General features: G+C 38.5%; 2 protein-coding genes and 2 long non-coding RNA genes across 5 annotated transcripts; all 4 read right to left on the reverse strand.

Annotated features, from left to right (window-relative positions):
* LOC147157113 (uncharacterized) lies at positions 1 to 915 on the reverse strand. Its single transcript, XR_015091855.1, has 2 exons — positions 702 to 915; positions 1 to 510 (listed from the first exon to the last, which is right to left on the reverse strand). It is a non-coding gene; the product is annotated as an uncharacterized LOC147157113 (long non-coding RNA).
* A 793-nt stretch (positions 916 to 1,708) lies between these two features.
* LOC147157114 (uncharacterized) lies at positions 1,709 to 5,140 on the reverse strand. Its single transcript, XR_015091720.1, has 3 exons — positions 4,829 to 5,140; positions 2,635 to 2,834; positions 1,709 to 2,558 (listed from the first exon to the last, which is right to left on the reverse strand). It is a non-coding gene; the product is annotated as an uncharacterized LOC147157114 (long non-coding RNA).
* Positions 5,141 to 8,016: 2,876 nt separating this feature from the next.
* Positions 8,017 to 13,548, reverse strand: LOC147157115 (ectonucleotide pyrophosphatase/phosphodiesterase family member 7-like). The gene is made up of 6 exons (XM_086065192.1): positions 13,539 to 13,548; positions 12,694 to 12,888; positions 12,353 to 12,498; positions 9,766 to 10,398; positions 9,221 to 9,467; positions 8,017 to 8,431 (listed from the first exon to the last, which is right to left on the reverse strand). The coding sequence occupies exons 1-6, from the start codon at positions 13,546 to 13,548 to the stop codon at positions 8,313 to 8,315; spliced, it is 1,350 nt and encodes a 449-aa protein (XP_085921318.1). The 3' UTR covers positions 8,017 to 8,312.
* A 1,351-nt stretch (positions 13,549 to 14,899) lies between these two features.
* On the reverse strand, positions 14,900 to 21,118 carry LOC147157116 (ectonucleotide pyrophosphatase/phosphodiesterase family member 7-like). Of its 2 annotated transcripts, none has more exons than XM_086064801.1 (6): positions 20,824 to 21,118; positions 20,574 to 20,719; positions 18,612 to 19,244; positions 18,188 to 18,425; positions 15,849 to 15,972; positions 14,900 to 14,945 (listed from the first exon to the last, which is right to left on the reverse strand). In XM_086064801.1, the coding sequence occupies exons 1-6, from the start codon at positions 21,095 to 21,097 to the stop codon at positions 14,900 to 14,902; spliced, it is 1,461 nt and encodes a 486-aa protein (XP_085920927.1). In that variant the 5' UTR covers positions 21,098 to 21,118. The 2 variants fall into 2 exon arrangements, with proteins under 2 accessions (XP_085920927.1, XP_085920928.1); XM_086064802.1 differs by having other exon boundaries at positions 14,900 to 14,957; positions 15,849 to 15,977; positions 18,193 to 18,425; positions 20,824 to 21,097.
* Between the last annotated feature and the right edge of the window lie 718 nt (positions 21,119 to 21,836).

A 21,836-nucleotide genomic window follows, 5' to 3' on the forward strand; every position in this document is an offset into this window, starting at 1 on the left:
TGATATTATGTTTTGATCTATGTATTATAGTATGTTAGCTCTCTTACAGGCCAAAGAGAATCAGCAAAGGGCTGCTGACTTTGGAAAGAGGCATTGTTGGACCATTTGACATATTCACCGGAACATTAAGACAATTATAAACAGAAGTCAAATTTATTCTGTAGTAATTTTCAAATGATTTTGCAGATTACCCATAAAAAAAAATAGTCTTGGTCCAGATTCCACCACATTCTTCCAAATATAACGTCTCTCAGACTCTCATATGTCTAGAGCACTCCATATTTTGTCTTTCTCTGCTGATGCGACTTCTTCTTCGCCATCTTCTTCAGAGTCTCCTGTCCTGAGGCTGGGCTACGGCAGCATCCGTACAGCAGAGCAAACACAATGAGAGACAGTGCTCCCAGTACAAACACCACCATGACCACGAAGCCCCCCAGCGCCCATGGCTCTTGATGCAAACGCAGCAGGAACCAATCTATCCAGTCGTTGGGCTGCTGCTCTCCTGGTGCGCTGCACAAAGTGATCAAACTAGTGTGAGAATGAATCTGGGTTTCTTGAAATAAGTCATACTGTACATGCAGAACATTCGTTCCCACTAATAACAGATGAATAACAATTAGGCATTGACAGTTGTCACACTTTTAAAGCTGCTGATGCCGAAAACTATTGTCACCAAAACACATTCCAGTTCAAAAACTCACCTCTCCACAGCCATGTCCCACTAAATGGTTCTCTCACAGCTCAGTGAGTTTGAACAGTGTGACCATAGCTTATGTCAGTGGGGAGTTCAGAAAGCGACCCTAAAACTATTTGTATATCGACAAAATGTTGCGTTTTCCCGAATCAGCATGCACGCAGACAACAAGTGTAGGCCTCAAGCGTTTCCAACAGGCGCTCTTGTGTGAACATGGCGACACAAAAGCAACAGGAGTTAATGTTTACACAAAATATTGACTGGTGAAGCCAAAAGAGGAAGCTGATAATAAACCCCGCCTCTGACATATCTGTTTTATACTGAATCCATGTTGACAATATTCAGAATGTCTGGCATTTTAACAGATATAATTGCACTTTGGGGCAGCACAAGTCTGCCTCACAGTTCTGAGATTTAAGGTTCAAATCTGGGCTCTGGCCTTCCTGTGTGGTGTTCTCCCCATGGGTATACTGCACCTTGAAATATATACTGAAATTTAATACATAATCGATGTAAATGCAGCTTTTTAAAATAAAATTTTGTTAACACAAAATTTTGAATGGACGATTAGGATACAGTTGATTCAGATGAGTTTCTTACTAGAAATCACGGTCTCACTTTTTGACCAGGAGAGGGCACTGTCGTTTCACTAAGCACCACATTATTGCGATTTATACTTTTAAAACAAAACTCCTTGAAGAATTTGTCATTCTTATAACATGTATGTAATTTAATGCCGATTCTGCTATGCTGATATAATCTGCTTCCTATTTTACCAGAAAGATGCTGGCCATTTCTAAATATCAACAACGCAGAGTACAGTCTCATGAACTCACCAAATAGTCTTCCTAAGACCATTACAGTAGCTTGTTCACACAGAAATAATTACATAGCAAGTCTGAAAATCTTAGCAATGTGTCATCTTCTGCATATATCATCTTTTTGTGTGGCAAAGTGTGTCTGTATTGTTTTCACATTCTTAGAGCTAGTAGAGATGAGCAGAATCATGCACGATTATTGTGATTTTTATCATAGTTTATTAATAGAAAATAATTGTAAAACACTCATATATCATTTTATGTTCACATGATTTTATAAAATACAAGAATACATTTGGCATTTATGACATTCCTTGTATTCGGATATAATGTACAATATGATACACCATAACATACATAGAATAATAACAAAAAGTTTTTTCTTACTAAAAAAAAAAGGTAACTTATAGGAATATACTACAACTTATAAATCTCCGCATTTAAGCTAATTATGAAAAACCTCTTAAAATGAAAATAATAAATTCCTTTGAGCAGTATTTATGGACATAAGCTGTAATATTATCATGAATACGTCATTTAATGAAGTAAGCTTTTGTAAACACACATTTACTACAATGAATTGAGTGCAGTGACAATTTGTTGGCAAGTGTTAAGTATTCAAATTGAACTTTACATGAAAACATGAAAGTACAACATACATAAAGCAAGCAATGTTTCTCTGTATAGTCAACATTTTGGAAGGGCTTCTGCTTCCTTACTTTTCACCAAGGAGTTGTGACACATAATGTTTCCATGTTTTGGTTTGATTCATATTCACTCCCCAAGTGGCTGACAGAATTTGAACGCACTCTGTAACGAAAGGCTGGAATTGTGTCGATCATTTTTGACACATAATAATCCTGTAAAAAAAAAAGGCCTTCAATATTGTTTCTCCATGTTGTTAGTATGGAGTGTAGGGCTTCATTCATTTAAACCTCTTCTTTGTTTAGATCTTCAGATGGGCTTTACTCTGGATAACTGATATTTAGTCTCAGTACAACAGCAGCATTTGAGGCAAGACATCATCATCATGATGAAGAATGTGACTGTAAAAAGAGAAAGGCCACATTGTTAAGGATGCAAAAGAGTCATAGAATGCGCACTTTCTTAAACTTGACTTACGGGTAAAGATGATGATCACGCAGAAGCTCGCAATATCCAGTGAATTGGCTTCTGGCAAATTATCCAGCTTGTCCAACACTTTGCTGAATCCATACCGGACTTCTTCATTGAAAGTATTCAAGTCCATGCTGATCCTCGGATCCACACAGCAGATATACTCAAAATGTCCTTTGGAAATTGGGTAGAATTCGCTTTCCTGGCTGAAGAGACAATGGTAAGAGTTACCGGCTCAAATTGTAAAACGTTATTTCCATCAACGACTCCACCCTTAACCACTCAAAGCCTACTCTATCATTTATTCCCCATCCCTGAAATTAACCCTAAAGCCTGAGAAGAATTTCTGCCTTTTACCCGTTTAAAATGTTTTACTGCTCGTTTATTCACATTGGCACCTGAACCAAGCTCTTGTATTCATGGTGTATCAATATTGTATGTTAAACACACAAACGTCCTTGGTCTGGATGCTGCGTATGTAGCTATAAACAGGACAGACTATTTCAAGCCTGGTATTTCAAGATGAATGCCTGTCATTATAATTGGAACAGCTAAGCGCGTCACCACAGATGCATATCATGAAGCTGTACCAGCTGGGGACATTATTTCGCATATAATTTTAGACGTTAGAACATAGTAAGAATGTTCTTTCTGCAAACTCAACAGTTTCTATGCCCGTTGCAGCCAAGCCAATGCGATGAGTCAAAAATCTATTTCACACACTCAACTATAATCATAATTAACAAGTAGATTTCATGCCTGTACATAGGTGTATTGGTGTAAAATTTTGGCTATATCTGGCTGTGTGGTTCAGGTAGGGAAGAACATTTTTTTTTTGAGCATTTAGATATTGGTAAAATTGTAGTCCACTTCCTGACTACTGTAGAGGTGCCCTTGAGCAAGGTACCAATCCCACCCGCCAAATCCAAGAGTTGCAACAATGTTTGCATGCCGCTTCACTCCGACATCCATCCTTGCAAGGCTGAAAGTGTGTTATCTCTGTTTCTCTGTGTGGTGTGAGTTGAATTTCCCCTTTGACTGAATATGATCCCTCAATACTATAACAACACAAACAACAACAATTATTATTATAGTGCAAGACGAATCCTGTTTGACTTCTTAACTCCTTATCAGACTGTAAGATTAGATCAAATAACGGCTGTAATTGTATTAAACATACTCACTGTGCTAGACTGGCAGTCTCAGCACCCTCGTGAGGGACTTCATGTACTCCCCCCGTTCTCCATATTTTTTTGCAAAAAACTACGAGCTGTCAAACATTCGACATGTATATAATGTACTGAGTTAGGTTGCTTGCTAATTTGAGCTACGTGGCGAACATTTTTGTGCTAGCGTAGTACATGTTACAAATGTTTACGCTCCAAAAACCTACCACTTACGTGCACTTTATGACATTATTTCAATGACGAAAACACCCTCGCATACAAGCCGAAACAACCAATGAAAATGGGTTAAATGCGCCATACTACTGCCTCCGTTACAAATGGACACAAAGTCGTATCATTTCGACATTAGTCATAATATTTATTTATCAATCAATTTATTTTTCACTTAACCAGGTAAAAAAAAAGAAAAAGAAAAAAAGTCGAACTTTATTAATAATACGATCTAAATCTTGAAAATACACGACTTTGTCCAACAACAATCTCGAAAATGTTTGACTTTTGATGTTAAAAATCTGCAACTTTATTCCCCATTTTAATAATAAAAAAGAATGCTTTCCCTCCACAAAATAGCTCTCGTAAATTATCTCTTTTTTTTTCAATCTCGAAAATGTACACTTTGTAATCTCAAAAATATGATTTTGTATAAAATATACAATTTTTAAATTAAACTATACATCTTTATTCTAACAATAAACATTAGTGACAAATAAATTAGTCTTATTTTCAGTATGTACTGCCTTAGTGTATCAATCAAAACCTGGTTCACAAGTGCATTCATGTTGTTTGGTGTCTTGGCAGTCTTTCTAGAAAATGTGAACCACCTGCTAAATTTAGTGACAATTAAGACTGTGTCCTCTATGCTCCCTGATATGATTCTTAAACAGCTCACTAGTAAGAAACTGTATGTGAGCTATTTAATGCTAATCAATAAATAAACATGATCTTTTGCATACATACTGAGATGTAAACAAAGCACATGTTGGTAAATGTCAGGTTAAGAAGCAAATGCTTACCTTAGCAGCAGGCTGATTTTAGTCCTAAATGTGGCACACAAATTTAACCTTCAATGTTTTGCAGGCAACTTCTCCAGCGCTTCACCTCCCCCTTCTTCTTCTTCCTCTTCCCAGTCTTTGATCAAATTAGCTTGCTCGAATTTAGCTCAAGGCTACTGCTGGATGTCTGCAACTTATTTGAGTCTTTTTAGAATATCAACAGTCTTTTTCTGTAAGATTGCATGAACTTTTTGTCCAGTGTTGTATGCCCAATCCCTCACATTTTTTGTGCCTGCTTTCTCCTCCTTCTTTCTCTCAAGTCTCTCCCCCTATACCTCCTACACTTCTTCTCAAAAGTGACTCTTTCACTGCTGATCTCACTCCCCCTCACCCTCAGTCCTGTGTGTACATCTAAGCGCTCATTCACCATGTTTTTCACCCCCCTCCCTCATGGTTGCCAGAGACCAGCTGTTTGAGGGCCTCTTATTTAGTCTTTAGTCACTGTGGAGACCAGGCTCCTCCCAAAAGGAGCATGGTATCAGTATTTACATCCATCTGGTATCTTGACAGCTGATACCCATATATAATTAGTTAGCATTTTCAACAGGAGAGTTTTTCTTATTTATACCCATATTCTGTTCAAGACAGAATGAAAAAAAAGAAGAAAAAAGAACAATGATCTTTTCACTGTTTATTCTCCCGGGAAGAGGAATGACTGATGTGTGTTCTATGAGAGGTGATACAAAACAGGCTTACTTGTCTTTTCTAATTTCCTTTAAAAATCTATGAATACTTCTCAGAGTTGTCAGCTCACTGTGGCGGAAGGGTCTATGTTGTGCCCCAATGAGCCCTAGAGGCAGGTTGTCAAGGGCCCCTACTGGGGTCACCCAGGGCAAAACGGTCCAAGGTGTCATTGTAATGTGCAATGGGATTTCAGAATCAACGCTGCTGGCCTATGTAAATCAAACTATAATGGTAACGGGACTGTTCTTTAACCAATCAGATTTCAAATTTGTGCTCTGATGACCAGTTTAATGTTGACGTGGCCAGCGAACTGGCCCTCAATTACATCAGCATTTTTCCGTCCTGTGATTGGTTGGCCAGAGCAAAAAAAAACAACAAAACACATTTGACCAACAAAACACATCTGCAGCAATCTCCCCACAAACGTTAAACGTAAATACCCGCTGATGGCCCAGGCAGGTACCAAAAGCACAGACCGCCAATGTTAATAACATGCCAGTGAAATGTTTTTATTTCATCAGCCTATCCCAGCTGACTTTGTGCGGGAGCCAATACACAGTCTGGACTGCTCTGCAGATAACCGTAGTAATGCAAATCAGTGACCACCTTGCCTCAAGTTCACAATTACCAAATAAAAACACAATCTTCTAAAATTATTATCAACATATTTAGCAGTTTGTAGGGGCATAAATGTGGCATCACAAAAACTTCTGTTTTCTCTAGTGTCATATAAACTGTGGAATGTTGATTGTTCGAGTACCGCACAATCTTCCAACAACCCTGCTTCGACGTCAAGTGTGAGTTTGTGGACTAAAACCATAACTTTAGGAAAACATTGGAAATGTATTTGTGTCCTTTCCAGCAAAAATATCTATTATCTTTCAAACTTGGGTTTCAGATGATGTACTGTAAGGAGCCCACAATGTGTTGTGCACAAGCAGGATGGCTGTGTCTAACAAAACAATCACTGGAAAGTAAAAAAAAAGTTGTTGTTTTTTTTAGATAAAAATGAATAAAATAAGCATTTCGGCTAATACATATAACAACCATTTCAATTAACCAGAATTGCATTAGCCAGAGCACCAAAGGTCTCAAATACTGTACTGTGTTTCTTTGAGGACTTTTTCCAAATCTATTGCATGCCATCTAGTGGTCAAAATTATACTTACCGATAGTGCTGTTTTGAATCACATAAACTGGAGTATTTAGTAGGTCATCACGAGATGCCAACATTGTCATCTGCCAACATTCACAAGTCATTTTCATGATTATACCGCCGATATATGCCATGCAGACAGATACTTTAATTTTGCTCCCCATCAATTTGTGCTCTTCACATCAGTTAAAACAAAGAGCCATCAATCAATGTTTATTATGTTGTTATGTTGTGTATTTAAAAAATCTATTAAGATGTTAAAAATTGCATTATATACTATATGCATTGCACTGGACTTACAGTATATGGCCCAAATTTAGATGGTGTGAGGAAAATAACGGTTTGCATTGCAGTAATACTAATTACAAAACTGTAATCATAACATCAATATAACCTAATTAAAAAACAATGATTTCCATTGAAACAAGTAATTTGTAATGCAGACAATAATAAAAGATTGAGAATCTAACATAGACAGAAATAATATAGGCTTACTGCTCCTACCTCAAGTAGGCTAAAGGTATACATGGAATAGTACGGAGTAGGAAAATAAATAAATAAAAATAAAACAAGTGAAATAAAAATGATTAATAAACAATAATAAAGTCATAATAAAAAGGAATTGCAGTCTATTATTGCCAAAAATAATAGCCTTCGTAATTGCAAACTGTATTAACTTCCCATAATCAAATTGTTGTCCCTTGACTTATAAAAAGTATTCTTTATTTGTTTACTTGATTTGAACCACTGCTGCTCTCGACATCTAGGCAAAATTAATAGAAGCTGAAATCTAAATAGACAAAAACACAAAACATCCATCCATTTACTCCCACTTATCCGGGGTCGGGTCGCGGGGGCAGCAGCTTTAGGAGGGAAGCCCAGACTTCCCTGTCCCCAGCCACTTCAACCAGCTCCTCCGGCGTGTCCAACATAATCCCCTCGCCCCCACCAAAAAAAAAGAAAAGCAAAACAATCTAACATACGCATTATTGTCAGAGGATAATACCGGAAGACTGTTTAAAAATAAATTAAAACCATTTAATTTACGCTGTAAAGTCAGAGTTTATGATAATTTGAGCTAACAGAGAAGCCCCTACAGGCTCTGACTGCACACCACAGCTTCTACCCATAAAATAGGCTGTATCAATAATGTTGGCATTTTATTGAAATAATAAAAAATAAAGACAATTCAGACCATTTGGATGGGCTCTTTTTTCTTCTTCTTGCATTACTGAAGAATAGAGACTCAGTATTGGCAGATACTCAAAATCCAGTGACTCATACCTGGACTTGAGGGCAAAAAAATTGTTTGGGACATCCCTGTTAGCAATATACAGCAACTTAACATACAGCTTTTAGCTTTGGTGAACATCAGAAAAACAACTTCTCCGTTGTCAGTACACATAGTTAGATTATCAAATACAGTAAGTAGTAAAAATTCAGTGATTATTTTTTTCCCATTGATGTCCGAAAAAATGGGTAATTATGCTGGAGAAGAGAAATTTACACAAGAAATTTACACAGAATCATGACAGAACCCTTTCTGTGAAGGTCCATATTTTACGTGCCACGTGTCAAAAAGCGATATAGGACTTCCAGATCACTTCAGGCTTTTGTCCTTTTGCACATGCTGTAGGAAACCATGACGATAAACACAAAGGCGAGCAGCCCAATCCCCGATGCCAAGCCTATCAGCACCTCCATTTGACTGTTGCTCTCGGCAGCTAAAAGGAAAGGAAAGCACAACATAAGGACAACAGCAGACATTTATGGAAAGAGCATAGAGAACTTAACCTTTCGCCATGTTGATAAGATATTGCTTTACAGCTGCTATTTCAAGTGCCATGCCTTGTCAGACAGACGACTGTGGTGCTTATCTTCACGCTTAACTACCCTGTTCTGTTGAGAAATCCCACGTGATGTCAAATTACAGTTGAAGATGTCATGTTCCAAGTGTCAGAAATGCGTCTTGCTGGTATTGTGATACATCCTATGTTCATGTCCAAAGTTTCAAGTAGCAAATTCAACTTAAAGGGGAAGTCAACCTCCAAAATCTTCTTGAAAATAATATGTTCTATGCAGCCCCACTAGTCTAAATATTGTATTCTAGTGGTTAATATTGTATTAGTGGAATACGAGTTAAGCAGCAAAATCCAGGAGTTTTGATCAATGTCAGAAGGCGGCCATTTTGCCTCTTGCTGTCGAGTGAAAATGACATCACAGTTTCTCAGGTCTCAGGTAACAACCGGTCACAGCTCGGCTTCAGAAAACAGGGGAGCTTTGATTGGTCATAGCCTGAGCCTTGAGCAACTGTGATGTCATTTTCACTCGACAGCAAGTGGCAAAATGGCCGCCCCCTGAGATGGATACAAAAAGATGGATTTTGCTTCATAACTCCTTTTCCACAAATGTAATATTATTCAGAATGTCATATTTAGACCAGTGAGGTCACATATAACATATTACTGTCAATAAATGTTGAAGGTTGACGTTCCAAATTTCTCTCAACCTACCATCTTGGTCCGTTCCTGCATTGTCACTGTGGATCAACGTGTGTTTGGTTTTGTTCAAGTGTCCATCGTTGCGCTCTGGTTTAATTCCGAGCAGATGGCACATGAGCGGGTACACGTTGACCAGGTCAAAAGGGTTGACGATCAGGTTTTTGTGAAAATCAGGCCCCACAGCCCTGAAGAAGGCTTTCATATCCATGGCTTCATTGTCAAAGCCGTGATCTCCTTTGTTGAACTGCACAGGTAAAAACTAGAGGCACACAGAAATGAAAAGTTTATTGACAAATATGATCACTTGTGTCGTTATTAAAGAACAGCATTTTGTTTTTAGTTTCTGCCAGCAACCAGGGATTTAAGGCCCCATTAAAAAACTCCCTGTAAATTCATGTCCATCTCACTCAACCATTCCCACCACCAAATGTGCGTATCAATCATCAATTAATCATTCCACCTAGAGGCTCAGAAGAAAGGATCCTCACATCCAGCACCTTGAGATAATTGACGGGTCAAGATGAATTCAAATGCATGTACATTGTGCTGTTTCTTACCCCACTTATTACGTATCCAGGGTCAGACATGAGGATGATAGGAAGAAGTCGCGGATGTGAGCTGTAATGCAGTCTAGCCGGCACGTCCTCCTTTTTATATACATGAAGGTGAGGGTGACCTCCCTTCAGAGCCTGATAGACTGTCTCTAATTTGCCTTTTTTGGGAAGCAACATTCCACCAGGGCCGTAATCCAGAAGTTGGAACTGGATATCCTTGAAGCTAAAGCCTTTGATCTTAGACAAGACGATCCTCTTAATTTGTTTATCTGGTAGTATTTTAGCCATCCCGTGGTCAGCAGTGATGATGATGTTGAGTCGGTCTGTTAAACCATGCTCATGGATCTTGTCTCGGATGTAGCCCACAGTGCGATCTACTTGCTGGACCATCTTCCGGAGTTCTGGGGAATCGGGTCCAAATTTGTGTCCAACTAAATCTGGTTCTCCAAAATACAAGGAGACAAAGTCCAGATCCTGTTGGTGGAACCAGTCTCCAATCACCTTGTTGATGTTCAGCCTCCATTCTGTCTCGTTTCCATGGTTATAGATAGCAGGCTCCACCTGCCTCACATTCACAGTTTCTCCTTTGTAGGTGGCAGCTGTGCCAGGAAAATGCAGAGAGCCTGTTCTTAGTCCCTAAAAGAAAAGAAAACATAAGTACATACAAAAAATAAATCAATGTGTTATTAAATGAGTCATTAATTAATGAAATGACCTATGATTGTTTGTAATTATATATATATATATATATATATATATATATATATATATATATATATATATATATATATATATATATATATATATATATATATATATATATATATATACACACACACTGCCCCTGAAATAATTAATTAAATATAAATATATAATTATTATAATGAATTATTTCATGGTCAGTGTGTTGCGGTGTTTCATGAATTTATTTTATATGTCAAACTCACCCATCAATTTTGGTGGGCGGGTCCTACACCTGATTGGTCACCCTGCTCACCAAGTCAAAGCAACTCCATTTCAGAATAATGAATTGATGCAGAGTGAGTAGCTAGTTTCAATATTCAATAATATTCAATTCAATAGGCTGGGTGGCGCTATTGACCACAATGGGTGTGTTACCATTAGACTCAGATTTACGCTCTCATTTCCTGTAGTCATGTGACCCCGCCCGGTAAAAGGAAGAAAAGGAAGTTGGAAGTACATTGCTTCCTGAGGGGACAACAAGCCTTATTGAGCCAAGGCTACCGCGGCTCCATACAAAAAATAAAATAAATGGCTTTATTTAACAAATTGAAATCAAAAGCCAAACATGGCAAACATTAAGCTCTGCCGCGGCTCCATAAACGCATTTTATCTATTCTCGTGACGTTCATGAGAAGCCGTGAGCGTGACGTGCCCGCCTACAAGAACTGCGGGATCTCGCGAGAGTCGAGGCGGGACATTACGATAACTACGCCTCAGAAGCAAATCACTCTTCAATGAAAACACCTACCTAAGTCAAAACTGTACTTTAGCGAAATAGTAGAAATATCGCTTTTATTTTTTTTTTGCATAATAACAAGCCTCGATCACTCTACATCAGCACAAAAAAAAAAAACGATCACCTTAGCCGCCAAGATTCTAACCTCTTCAGGCCGAAGCAGTCGATTAGACAAGATTTGAGTAAATCAGCCCCGCCCACTAATTTTGACGGGCGAGTTTGACAGATACAATAAATTCATGAAACGCTGCAACACAGGAACATGAAATAAAAAAATACAGAAATAATTATATATATATATATATATATATATATATATATATATATATATATATATATGTAGGTAATTTAGTTAATGACACATTTATTTAAATATTGGTTTATTTAATTCTATATTTAATTAATAAATGACACATTTAATTATTTCATGTTACATTTGATTAATTATTTAATGATGTATTCATTTATTTAATTTTGGCACTTTTGGTCCTCCATACCAGTGGACATGACATGGTCGTGTGTCTAAACCAATAAAACACATAATTTGGATGATGTCAACACTTCTGGTTCATGATTAGATCTTAACTATGGCAAGTTGATTTGCATGATGTTCATGTTAAAAATGTTGCATATAAGCTTGGTAAGTTTACAACACGTTACAGCCATATTATCTATAACAACTAAAAACATGAGATAACCTCCCTAAAACATTTCCATGTTGTTCTTATGTGGGAAAAGAGTAAACATCAGCAATAAAAAGAAAAACGAAAATAAATTTTGCTCAACTGAGAACATGCGGGTCTGAAGGGGTTACAAAATACTCAAAATTAGCCGTTAGTGATGTAAGCAAAAACCTCCACAAGCGGGACTCAAGGTATCAACAGTGTTTGCAGAAGATTTAATTATTGTTATGATTTTTTTTTTTTAAAGTACAGATGCTGCATCAAAATATGCAAACTGCTCATTTGCAAGAACAACAGCAAGGCTGGCAAGACTGGAATTTGCCAAAAAGTACTTCCATTGTATCCTAAGAACACACCGAGTGGGATTAGTAAATGAAACATGCAAATCTTCAGACATGCAAACAAACAGACAAATATCTGACTAAACCTGTCTCTGTGCCGTTATCCAGATGGGTAAGCTGCCATTGTCCCAGTAAGAATCAACAAACTGAGCTGCGTGGTATTGCTTCTTCTCCTGAGTGGTCGTGTTGAACCAAATGTTGTGGATTACGCCGTGATTCTCGACGTTATTTCCTAAATAGTCAAAGGGTAAAAATACACAACAAGAATCATAATCTGTCAAACGGCTGATAATACAGACAAAGTCAGATAGCAGACTAGATTGTACTAAAGGATTATTCATTACATAAAACAATTATAAGCATACTTGTATTTTGATTTCAGAATTAATCTAAATATACTGTATACTGTGTACTGTATTACAATTACCTGTAAGAAGTGAGAAGTGAGCAGGGCTAGTGATAGTGAGGAAAGGTGGTGTAACATAAAGCGCCTTAACGCCATCCTTGGCCATCTTATCCAGGTTGGGAGTTTCAATATCCCGGTCATAATCCCAGCGAAAGCCATCGAAAGAGATGAGCAGCAACTTGTTCCTGGGAGACCCACTTAAGACAGATTGCTGCCCTAAAACAGAGTCCCACGTTGGAGCAGGAGTGCAAAGTGGAAAAAATATGCAGCAGGAGATCAGGCAGAGCGACAGTGTTACTAAGTTTGACATTTTTATGATAGAAATTCTGTGGTTGCTAAATATTTACTTTCTCCCTAATGTGCCGCATAAAGGGCACATCTCGTATTACTCTGTTTGAGAAAATTAGTCTGCACAAAGACCAAACAGCTTTATATGACTTTACTGTGTAACTGACTGATAATTGGAGATAATAATAGACCTTTAACCTGTGCGACGTGTGTGCGCGTCACATTAGAGGTCTCTAAATTAGAAGAAGAGACACGATTTATTTATTTATTTATTTAGGCAGTGTTGGGAAAGTAACTAAAGTAACTAGTAACTAAAAGTAATAATATTACTTTCCCCAGTAACGAGTAGTGCAACAAATCATTTAAAATTTTTGAGTAATAATTTACTCCCCCATCCTCCCCCTCCAAGTAGGCTAACATTCATAAATTAATGCAATTTAGTAAGATGTGACTGATTTGTATTAAAATCTCATAATTCATGCACTGCTCAAATAGCCTTAGTTAGTTGAACTGAATAGACCTCACGATTGTTGTTATTGTTTGTGGGGCTATAGTTTAAGCATGGGAGTAGATGGCACCTTCCACCATTCCATCTGCTCTACCGCCATGCTAATGTTTGTCAGGTTGGAGGGTCTTATGATGGTTTTACAGGTGTGCCACAACCACTGACGTAGCATTCAATTGGAGTATTGTGGAGTCCCAGTAATAATTTGAACTAAAGTGTTATACCAAATTCAACCACCAGAGATCGCCAAAGCTCATTAGAACAGAAAAGTCACACACAAGCATTTTCCGTAAGTATGCTTGCTTGCAATACTGTATTTCATTTTATACTTTTTAAAATAGGTTAATCTCAGGGACCTGCAGCAAAGTTTTTTTTTAAACAATACAAATATGACAATATAATAACAGAGTTTATATGCTTAATAATAATAATAATCACATTTTCAGATTTGTTGAAAGCAATTACGAATACAAAAGAGAAAATAAAACATTTTGCTTAATAACAAACGACCAATTGGTTTCCTTTCTTTAAAAAAAAATATAATCAACAGTTTCTTTTTCTTAAGGTGACATTGAGCAGCGCAGCAATTGAATTTATTCTATAGAAACATTTCTGTGAGGACATTTGAAACACAAATATACATTTGACTTTAAACAGCATTTCCTGTATCAAAAACAGAAGGCATTTATTTATAAAATACATTAACAGCTCTATCTATCTATCTATCTATCTATCTATCTATCTATCTATCTATCTATCTATCTATCTATCTATCTATCTATCTATCTATCTATCTATCTATCTATCTATCTATCTATCTATCTATCTATCTATCTATCTATCTATCTATCTATCTATCTATCTATCTATCTAACTATCTATCTATCCATCCATCCATCCATTCATCCATCCATCCATCTATCCATCCATCCATCCCTCCCTTTCTCCCTTTCTCCCTCCCTCTCACTCTCTCTCTCTTTCTCTCTCTGCATCCATTTTATGGAAATGGGATAATGATCATTAAAATAACACCTTTCACATGTGGATTTACTAAAGACTGGACTTTGTAATCTTATTGAAGTTATAGGAGGGCTGTTTTTATGTGCTTGATAACATTTGTCAAGGTAAGACAAGATACGTAATACAAGATAAGTGGTATATGTCTTGTCAACAAGTCGTTTGGAATCACAACCAAATCTAAGAAATATCATTCTTATGTGACATTGCCGAATGTCTGCAAACACATATGCTATGCATGCAAAAACAAAAACACACCAAAAAGGAAATCAAGTACTTAATTGTCTATTTGTAATTGACAAATCCCTCCTGAAAACCAAGTAAGCAAGTAATTGATTCTACTACTATATAAACCTGTGTAAGGTGTAATTCATGCAACGGTAAAATTAAGGAAAACATAGATGTCCATGTGACCACTCAAAAACTGGTTTGCTTGTTGTGCTCCTCTTCATCAGCAGTTTTTCTCTGTTTGGAACTGAAAGAAGTGAAAACACAGAAGGGAGCATGAGAGTGACAAAACTGTATTGTGGTTATTAAACATCAAGTGATTTGTCTCCAACTATTGTTTGAAGTATGTATATATTGAAAGAAGACCCCACATAGACAACTTAAATAACTTGAAACTGACAAAAGTAATAATAATAAAAAAAAAAAAACAATAACAACAAATACATACTGAAAATTAAACAATGAAAATCAGGCTTTGTTTGGTTTTTGTGGTCTAACAGAATAATATTAAAAACAAACTAGTGTAAATGCTCTGAACATAAATGATGGTACCCATGACCTAATATTGCATTGTTGCACTGTATTATTATTTCAACAAGTTTATTTCATCCTACTTTGACAGCCTGGGCCCTCATTAGATGTAAATAAAGCTTTGCAATTAAGTGGGTGACACTTAAACATATATTTAGGATAACAGGGGAGTTAGGGCTTGTTTGGGTAATTCCCCTAGTTAGAAGTATCGTGAATTCTCCCAAAATGGCTGCTTCAAACCAAAATGGCTGATTTCATGTTGAATTTGGGAATGGGTCCTTAAGACTTTTGTGCGTGTCCGGTTATGAAATTGTGTTAGTAACTGGTGTCGGGGGCTAATTTGTTTATTTATTTATTTATTTATCTATCTATCTATTTATAATTTTATAATTTGTTTAATTTTAAGTTTTTATTGAGTGAATTTGGGACCCCTGGTATTTACCATAACTATTTACCAGTATTCAAATACTTGCAAAAAGTAACATTTTTGGGCATGCTGAGGCCTCTAAAATAGTGTTTCGTTAGCAACAAGGATTCCAAGAATGCACTAATTACATTACTTACTTTTACATATAGATTTCCTATTATTCCAGTTGATATCACTTACCTCTTTCTTGCTGAGTTTCTTTTATACAAGGTGCAGGTGGTAAATGCGACAAACACCAATGCCAGAAACCCAGTCACTGCTGATAAGCCAATGACAATTGGTGACCAAGCAGAAGGTTTTTGACCTGCAGGCAGGAAGAATAAAAACACAAGTTTGCAGAGCTCATGAATCACTTGAAAGTTCTAGAATAGCACACAGCAACCCTCTTATCTCAACACACAGGCTTCTTGATAAGAGTTGAGCTGACAACATTTCAGCCTCCGTGGCACCACGATTGTGTCAATGTGGAGATACAAGCATTCACAATAGTATTCTACGCCTCCCACAAATATTTTTTTTTAACTTAGTTTGCTTTGGTTTATTTTAACCATGCATCATTCCAGCACCAGCATGAAATAATGTGGGACTAATATTAACATACAGTTCCACTTTTTCAATGCTGTTTTGTGTATGTGTTTTTGCGGAATTTATTCACACACTTGAAATTGTGTGAAGTGGAATCACACAAAAAGTAGTAGGGCTCTATTTTTGTCCAGCATAAGGCGCGGTCTAAATGTGGGGGTTGGGTTTTTGTTTGTTATGGGTGTTCTTGTTGTTTTTGTCTGTGGTTGGTGTTTTTTGTCTCGTGTTCCTGCTTTCTTCCCTTGTCGTTATGTATAACCATGTCCACCTGTGTGTGTTTTCCCTTCCCTAGGTGTGTTAGTGTTGGTGTATTTAGCGGCGTTTGTCCAGTCGGTGTAGGTGCATTCGCCACAGCCAAGTCGTCTTCGTCACAGCCAAGTAGCCATTGTCACAGTCAAGTAGTCTTCGTCACAGCCAAGTCGTCTTTGTCACAGCCAAGTCATCTTCGTTACAGCCAAGTTGTCCTCGTCACAGCCAAGTCATAGGCACTCCACAGCAAGTCAAGTCAGGGCAAATCAGGTCCTGTCACGTCACGCTCGTTCCAGTCATGGTGACCAGTCTACTCACGTCGTGTCCAGTCATGTGACCAGTCTACTCATGTCCCCGTCCAGTTATGGCGATCAGTCCTGTCACGTCCCATCAAGTCATGGTTGTCTGCTCACCTTTCTCCCTATGGTTAATTAAAGTACCACGCATTGGTCCAGCATCCCTCAACCACTCACGTTCCACCCTGACATTTCCGTGGACATATGCAGCTTGGCGCAATTAAAAATGGTTGTTTGTTAGGGTGACATTGTCTTTCACTCGGACATGTCTCGTTTTTACATCCTGTTTGGGCGTTCTTAGTGTTATAAATTCATGACAATGTCCTGTTTTCACTGTTTTTCACGGGCCCAGGTAGGATGTGTTGAATCTGATTGACGCTTTGCTTGGCAAATGTGAAGTGGAGTGTGACTGCAGACTGCTCCCAAGTCAATCGTGATGGATGCTCACTGGTATCGCTCTGCGCTTACAAACCAGAGATGTGGGTGAAGCATGGGTTCCATGCATCCCCTTAAAAAAACCTCCAACAAAGGTTGATTGAGGGAAGTTGGCGGCTTGAAAACTAGATCTTGGGGCAAAAAAAGTTGGGTTTAGAACATAATGTAATTATTCAGTTGTCAAGTAGGACTTCAAATGAGATTTTTTTTCCTACCCATACAGAGGAGGCATATATTAAAATAGTCACCATGTATGTCATCTGTGAGTAAAACTGTATCATTTAAGTATCTTGAGGCCGGGCCGAGTGTCTTTTCTTATGGAAATCAAAATATGGTCACCCTAGTTTTGCACCGGTGTGAGCGTGAGCACATCTGACTTGATTCACTATGAATCAAAGTGGCTCCTCTCACCCACTTTAAAATCGGTAAGTAAGAGGTACAGTCCTTGATGAGGTAGAAGATGAACCTGATTTGCAGGAGGTCAAAGTGTGTTTTATGGTTTTAACTCATCTGCTCCCAAAAAACGTATAAATACATTTTATTTTAAATGTTTTAAGTGTCCCAAAGGCGTATTTATAATTTTTTATGTTTGTTTTTTTATGCTAGAGCATACAGAAGGCTTTGATGCAGCTTCTCAACTGCAAAGAATGGTTGAAGAAATTGTAGTTTTTACAAAAACGGCCAGCAGGTAACAGCAGAGTATAAGAGATCAATCAGGGCCATGTCGCAAAAAGCTCTTTTACCCACTATTTTAAGCAGATTTGTGAATAATGATGAAACTTAGCTATTTCCTAATGCTAATTGCTGCAAAAAGGAAAAAGGTTACATGTTTTTATAGCAATAGAACACAATATTCTGTGGAGTGGGCACTATAGAGACCAAGTTTCACCCAGATCATTCGTGTTGTTTGAAAACGGCAGGCAGAATGCAATCAATTCTATTTGTCGGATTACTTAATGTTTTTGTCTCCACCTGTGTTTTTCAGCATATGCTTGGTACTGCTTAGGTGCCCATCATTGACCTCTGGATTTATCTGCAGCAGATGACACATTAGTGGGTATACATTGACAGTTTCAAAGGGTCCAACCACCAGGTTTTGCTTGAAATCGGGCCCTACGGCCCTAAAGAAAGGCTTCATGTCCAGCACTTCATTGTCAAAGCCATGTTCTCCTTTGTGAAACTGCACAGGAAGCAACTACATTAGGAGAAAAAACACACACACATAGAAATATTACATTTTATACTCTAACACTAACGTGCGCATTATTTCAAAACAACATTCCTGCAAAAACATTGAACATTGATATAATCAGGACTAATTATGTATGACACTTTAAATATAATTTAAAATAAAAATCCAGAAAAAGATGGCATTTCTCACCCCATTGATGACATATCCAGCATCGGCAAAGAGGATGATGGGAAGTAGTCGAGGGTGATTACCGTAATGCAGCCTTTCTGGCATTTCCTCTTTCTTATACACATGAAGACGAGGGTGACCTCCCTTGAGAGCCTGGTAGACCTTCTCCAGCTTCCCTTCTTTAGGAAGCAGCATTCCAGCAGGGCCATAATCCACAAGATGAAATTTGACATCTCTGAAGCTAAAACCTGGGATCTTAGACAGGATGATCTCCTGGACTTGTCCACCCCGAAAGACTGTAGTCATCCCATGGTCAGCAGTAATGATGACATTGAGTCGGTCAGTTAGACCGTGGTAATGGATCTTGTCTCGGATGTAGCCTACAGTTCGATCCACTTGCTGGACCATCTCCCGCCGTTCTTGGGAATCTGGTCCATATTTGTGGCCGACCATGTCTGGTTCCCCAAAGTACAAAGATACAAAGTCCAGGTCCTGCTGGTGGAACCACTCTCCAATCACCTTGTCGATGTTATGCCTCCATTCTGTCTCATTTGAGTAGTCATAGAAACGAGGTTCCACCTCTTTCACCCTCACAGTTTCTCCTTTGTAGGTTGCAGCTGTGCCAGGAAAATGTAGTGAGCCTGCTTTAAGTCCCTGATGAGGATGAGAATAAAAGAATGAAGGTCAGGTCTTGCACATTTATTGATGATCAACAGTGAACTGTCACTTCCAAATATAACAAGTACGAAAGGAAGACAACTTGATGTGTAGGGTTTTCGTGTTTGCTCCCATGAGCCTTAACATTTTTCTTCAGTAGATTTCTTACCATTGTTACGTAGTGTTTTCATGTGTTCAGTGTTGCAATTGCCAAATGTAGCATCTTTTATGACCCTACTAGTGACTATTTAAAAAGAAAAAAAACAGCAACTGCTGACCAGAAGTTGGAACTTCCGTCGTTACGTTGTCCCATCATTGATAGATGCTCACCTTTCGGCGAGTACTTCCGCATTTTCAGTGAGTGCTTTATGATGCAAAGCCTGACTGAAGCAGGTTTACGTCTGTTGATCTGGTTCAGCACGACGGCCCTTCTCAGTCCATTTGTTTTTTGAGGCTTCACCCCATAAAGCACACCCCGAAAATGCGGCAGTTCTCGCATCCATCAATGATGGGCAGACGAAACGATGGAAGTGGCCACTTCTGCTACTTACAAATCTGTTACAGGTAAATTTTAGAGACTCTGGAGAATCTGGAGAATCTGGAGAATCTGGAGAATCTGGAGAATCTGGAGACTCTGAGACTCCCTCTCAGTCAGAGCAAGAGATATCAACACTACATTTTAAGAGTCTTGTTCTTGTCTTGGACTTGACTCCCAAAAGTCTTGGTCTTGTCTCAGTCTCGGACTGGCTAAACTCAGGATTTTCCACGAAGACCGGTCAAGACCAGCACCGATCTATGTTTTTATCTCGGTCTAGACTCTAAAAATGCTTGGTCTTGTCCAGAGGTGGCAAATCCGGGTACAGAAAGTAAAAAACCTGCCACAGTTTGGCTTTAGCCCCTCGTGCTAGCTAGCCAAAATATTTGGTCTAAAAAAGTTGCAATGCACCTGTCTTTGTGCTGTTATCCAGATGGGCAAGCTGCCGTTGTCCCATTAGGAATCAACAAACTGTGTCATGTAGTACTGCTTCTTTTCCTGAGTAGATGTGTTGAACCACATGTTGTGGATTACTCCATAGTGCTCGTTTACCTGCTAGGGAGCTAGCTAGCACCAGGGGCTAAAGCCAAACTGTGGCAGGGTTTTTACTTTCTGGACCTGGATTGGCTACCTTTGGATTTATCTTTGTCTCGGTGAGTTCTTGTCTCGGGCAAAACTTGGTGTTGGATACTGAGGTCTTGAGCACAACACAACCCCTCGATGAAACACTCCCCCTCTCTAGAAGTTTAACAACACTTAATAATATTTGGTCTAAAAAAGTTGCAATGCACCTGTCTTTGTGCTGTTATCCAGATGGGCAAGCTGCCGTTGTCCCAGTAGGAATCAACAAACTGTGTCATGTAGTACTGCTTCTTTTCCTGAGTAGATGTGTTGAACCACATGTTGTGGATTACTCCATGATTTTCTATATAACGCCCTGTCCAGAAGAATACAGAAATGTTATGTCAACTCAGTCCGTATTTATAAATGTAGCTTCCCTGTTTTGTCAATGGGTATATGAAAATGTGTTTTTTTACATACCTGTAAGCAGGGTGAAGTGTGTGGGGCTGGTGATGGTGAGGAAGGGCGGTGTGACGTACTCTGCTTTTACGCCATCCTTGGCCATTCTATCCAGATTAGGGGTGTCTACGTCTTGGTCGTAATCCCATCGGAAACCATCGAAAGAGATGAGTAGTAGTTTGTTTCTAGTGGATCCACTGAGAACAGACTGCAGCCCAGAAGCAAAATCTAACGGGGCTGCAGCAGACGGAGTGCTGGCAATCAGTCCGAAGATAGCCACGCAGAGCAAATGCATGATGATGCTAGGTCAACACATTGTATGATGAAACCTGAAAAGTGGAAGTCTCAGAGTGGCTGATCACTGATCCGGCCCCGGCTTTTATTGTACAAATGAAATGCATGACACCTTTTACATGAGCAATGCTTATAATGCAACCTCATGTTAACGAACAAAACGAGTCAGATAACATCAGCCCTAATCTTTAGATAACATCAGAGTTATTCTGCATTTACAACACTGTGAAGATGCATCTTATACTATCAACTCATAAAGAAAGTTATTCATATATTACCCTGAGTTTTTAAGGTCCACTATCTTAGTTTATGGCAGAGGAGTAACGCAATGAATCAAGGGTTATCACTGGCATGATCAAATTCTGTCTCTAACTAAACTAAAGCAACATCTTCAATATGAATAATAGAACAAGATGGACAGACCACTACACTTTTATTGTAACCGATCATCACCTTCTGGTGTGGTGGGTCCAATGGTGGGGAAAGATCATAATGAGGGTCTGCTGGGAATGGTTGGGCAGAGTCCTGTTTCAGAAGGAGTTTCAACTCACATCTTCGAAAACAACTCAGGTCGTGGCGGGAACATTGAATCCGAGTGGACCATGTTCCGTGTGTCGATTTTTGAAATTGCTGACATGAGCTGTGGTCGTAAGGTGGTCATTGCCTGTTTTGGCGAAAAACCCCCAAACCCACTTAACGGATACCATTGGTAAGTGATGCAATCAAGCTGAAGAAGGAAT

This window comes from Leptonotus elevatus, chromosome 20 (assembly GCF_054856555.1).
Source record: "Leptonotus elevatus isolate MCC_2025b chromosome 20, RoL_Lele_1.0, whole genome shotgun sequence".
NCBI lineage: Eukaryota > Metazoa > Chordata > Actinopteri > Syngnathiformes > Syngnathidae > Leptonotus > Leptonotus elevatus.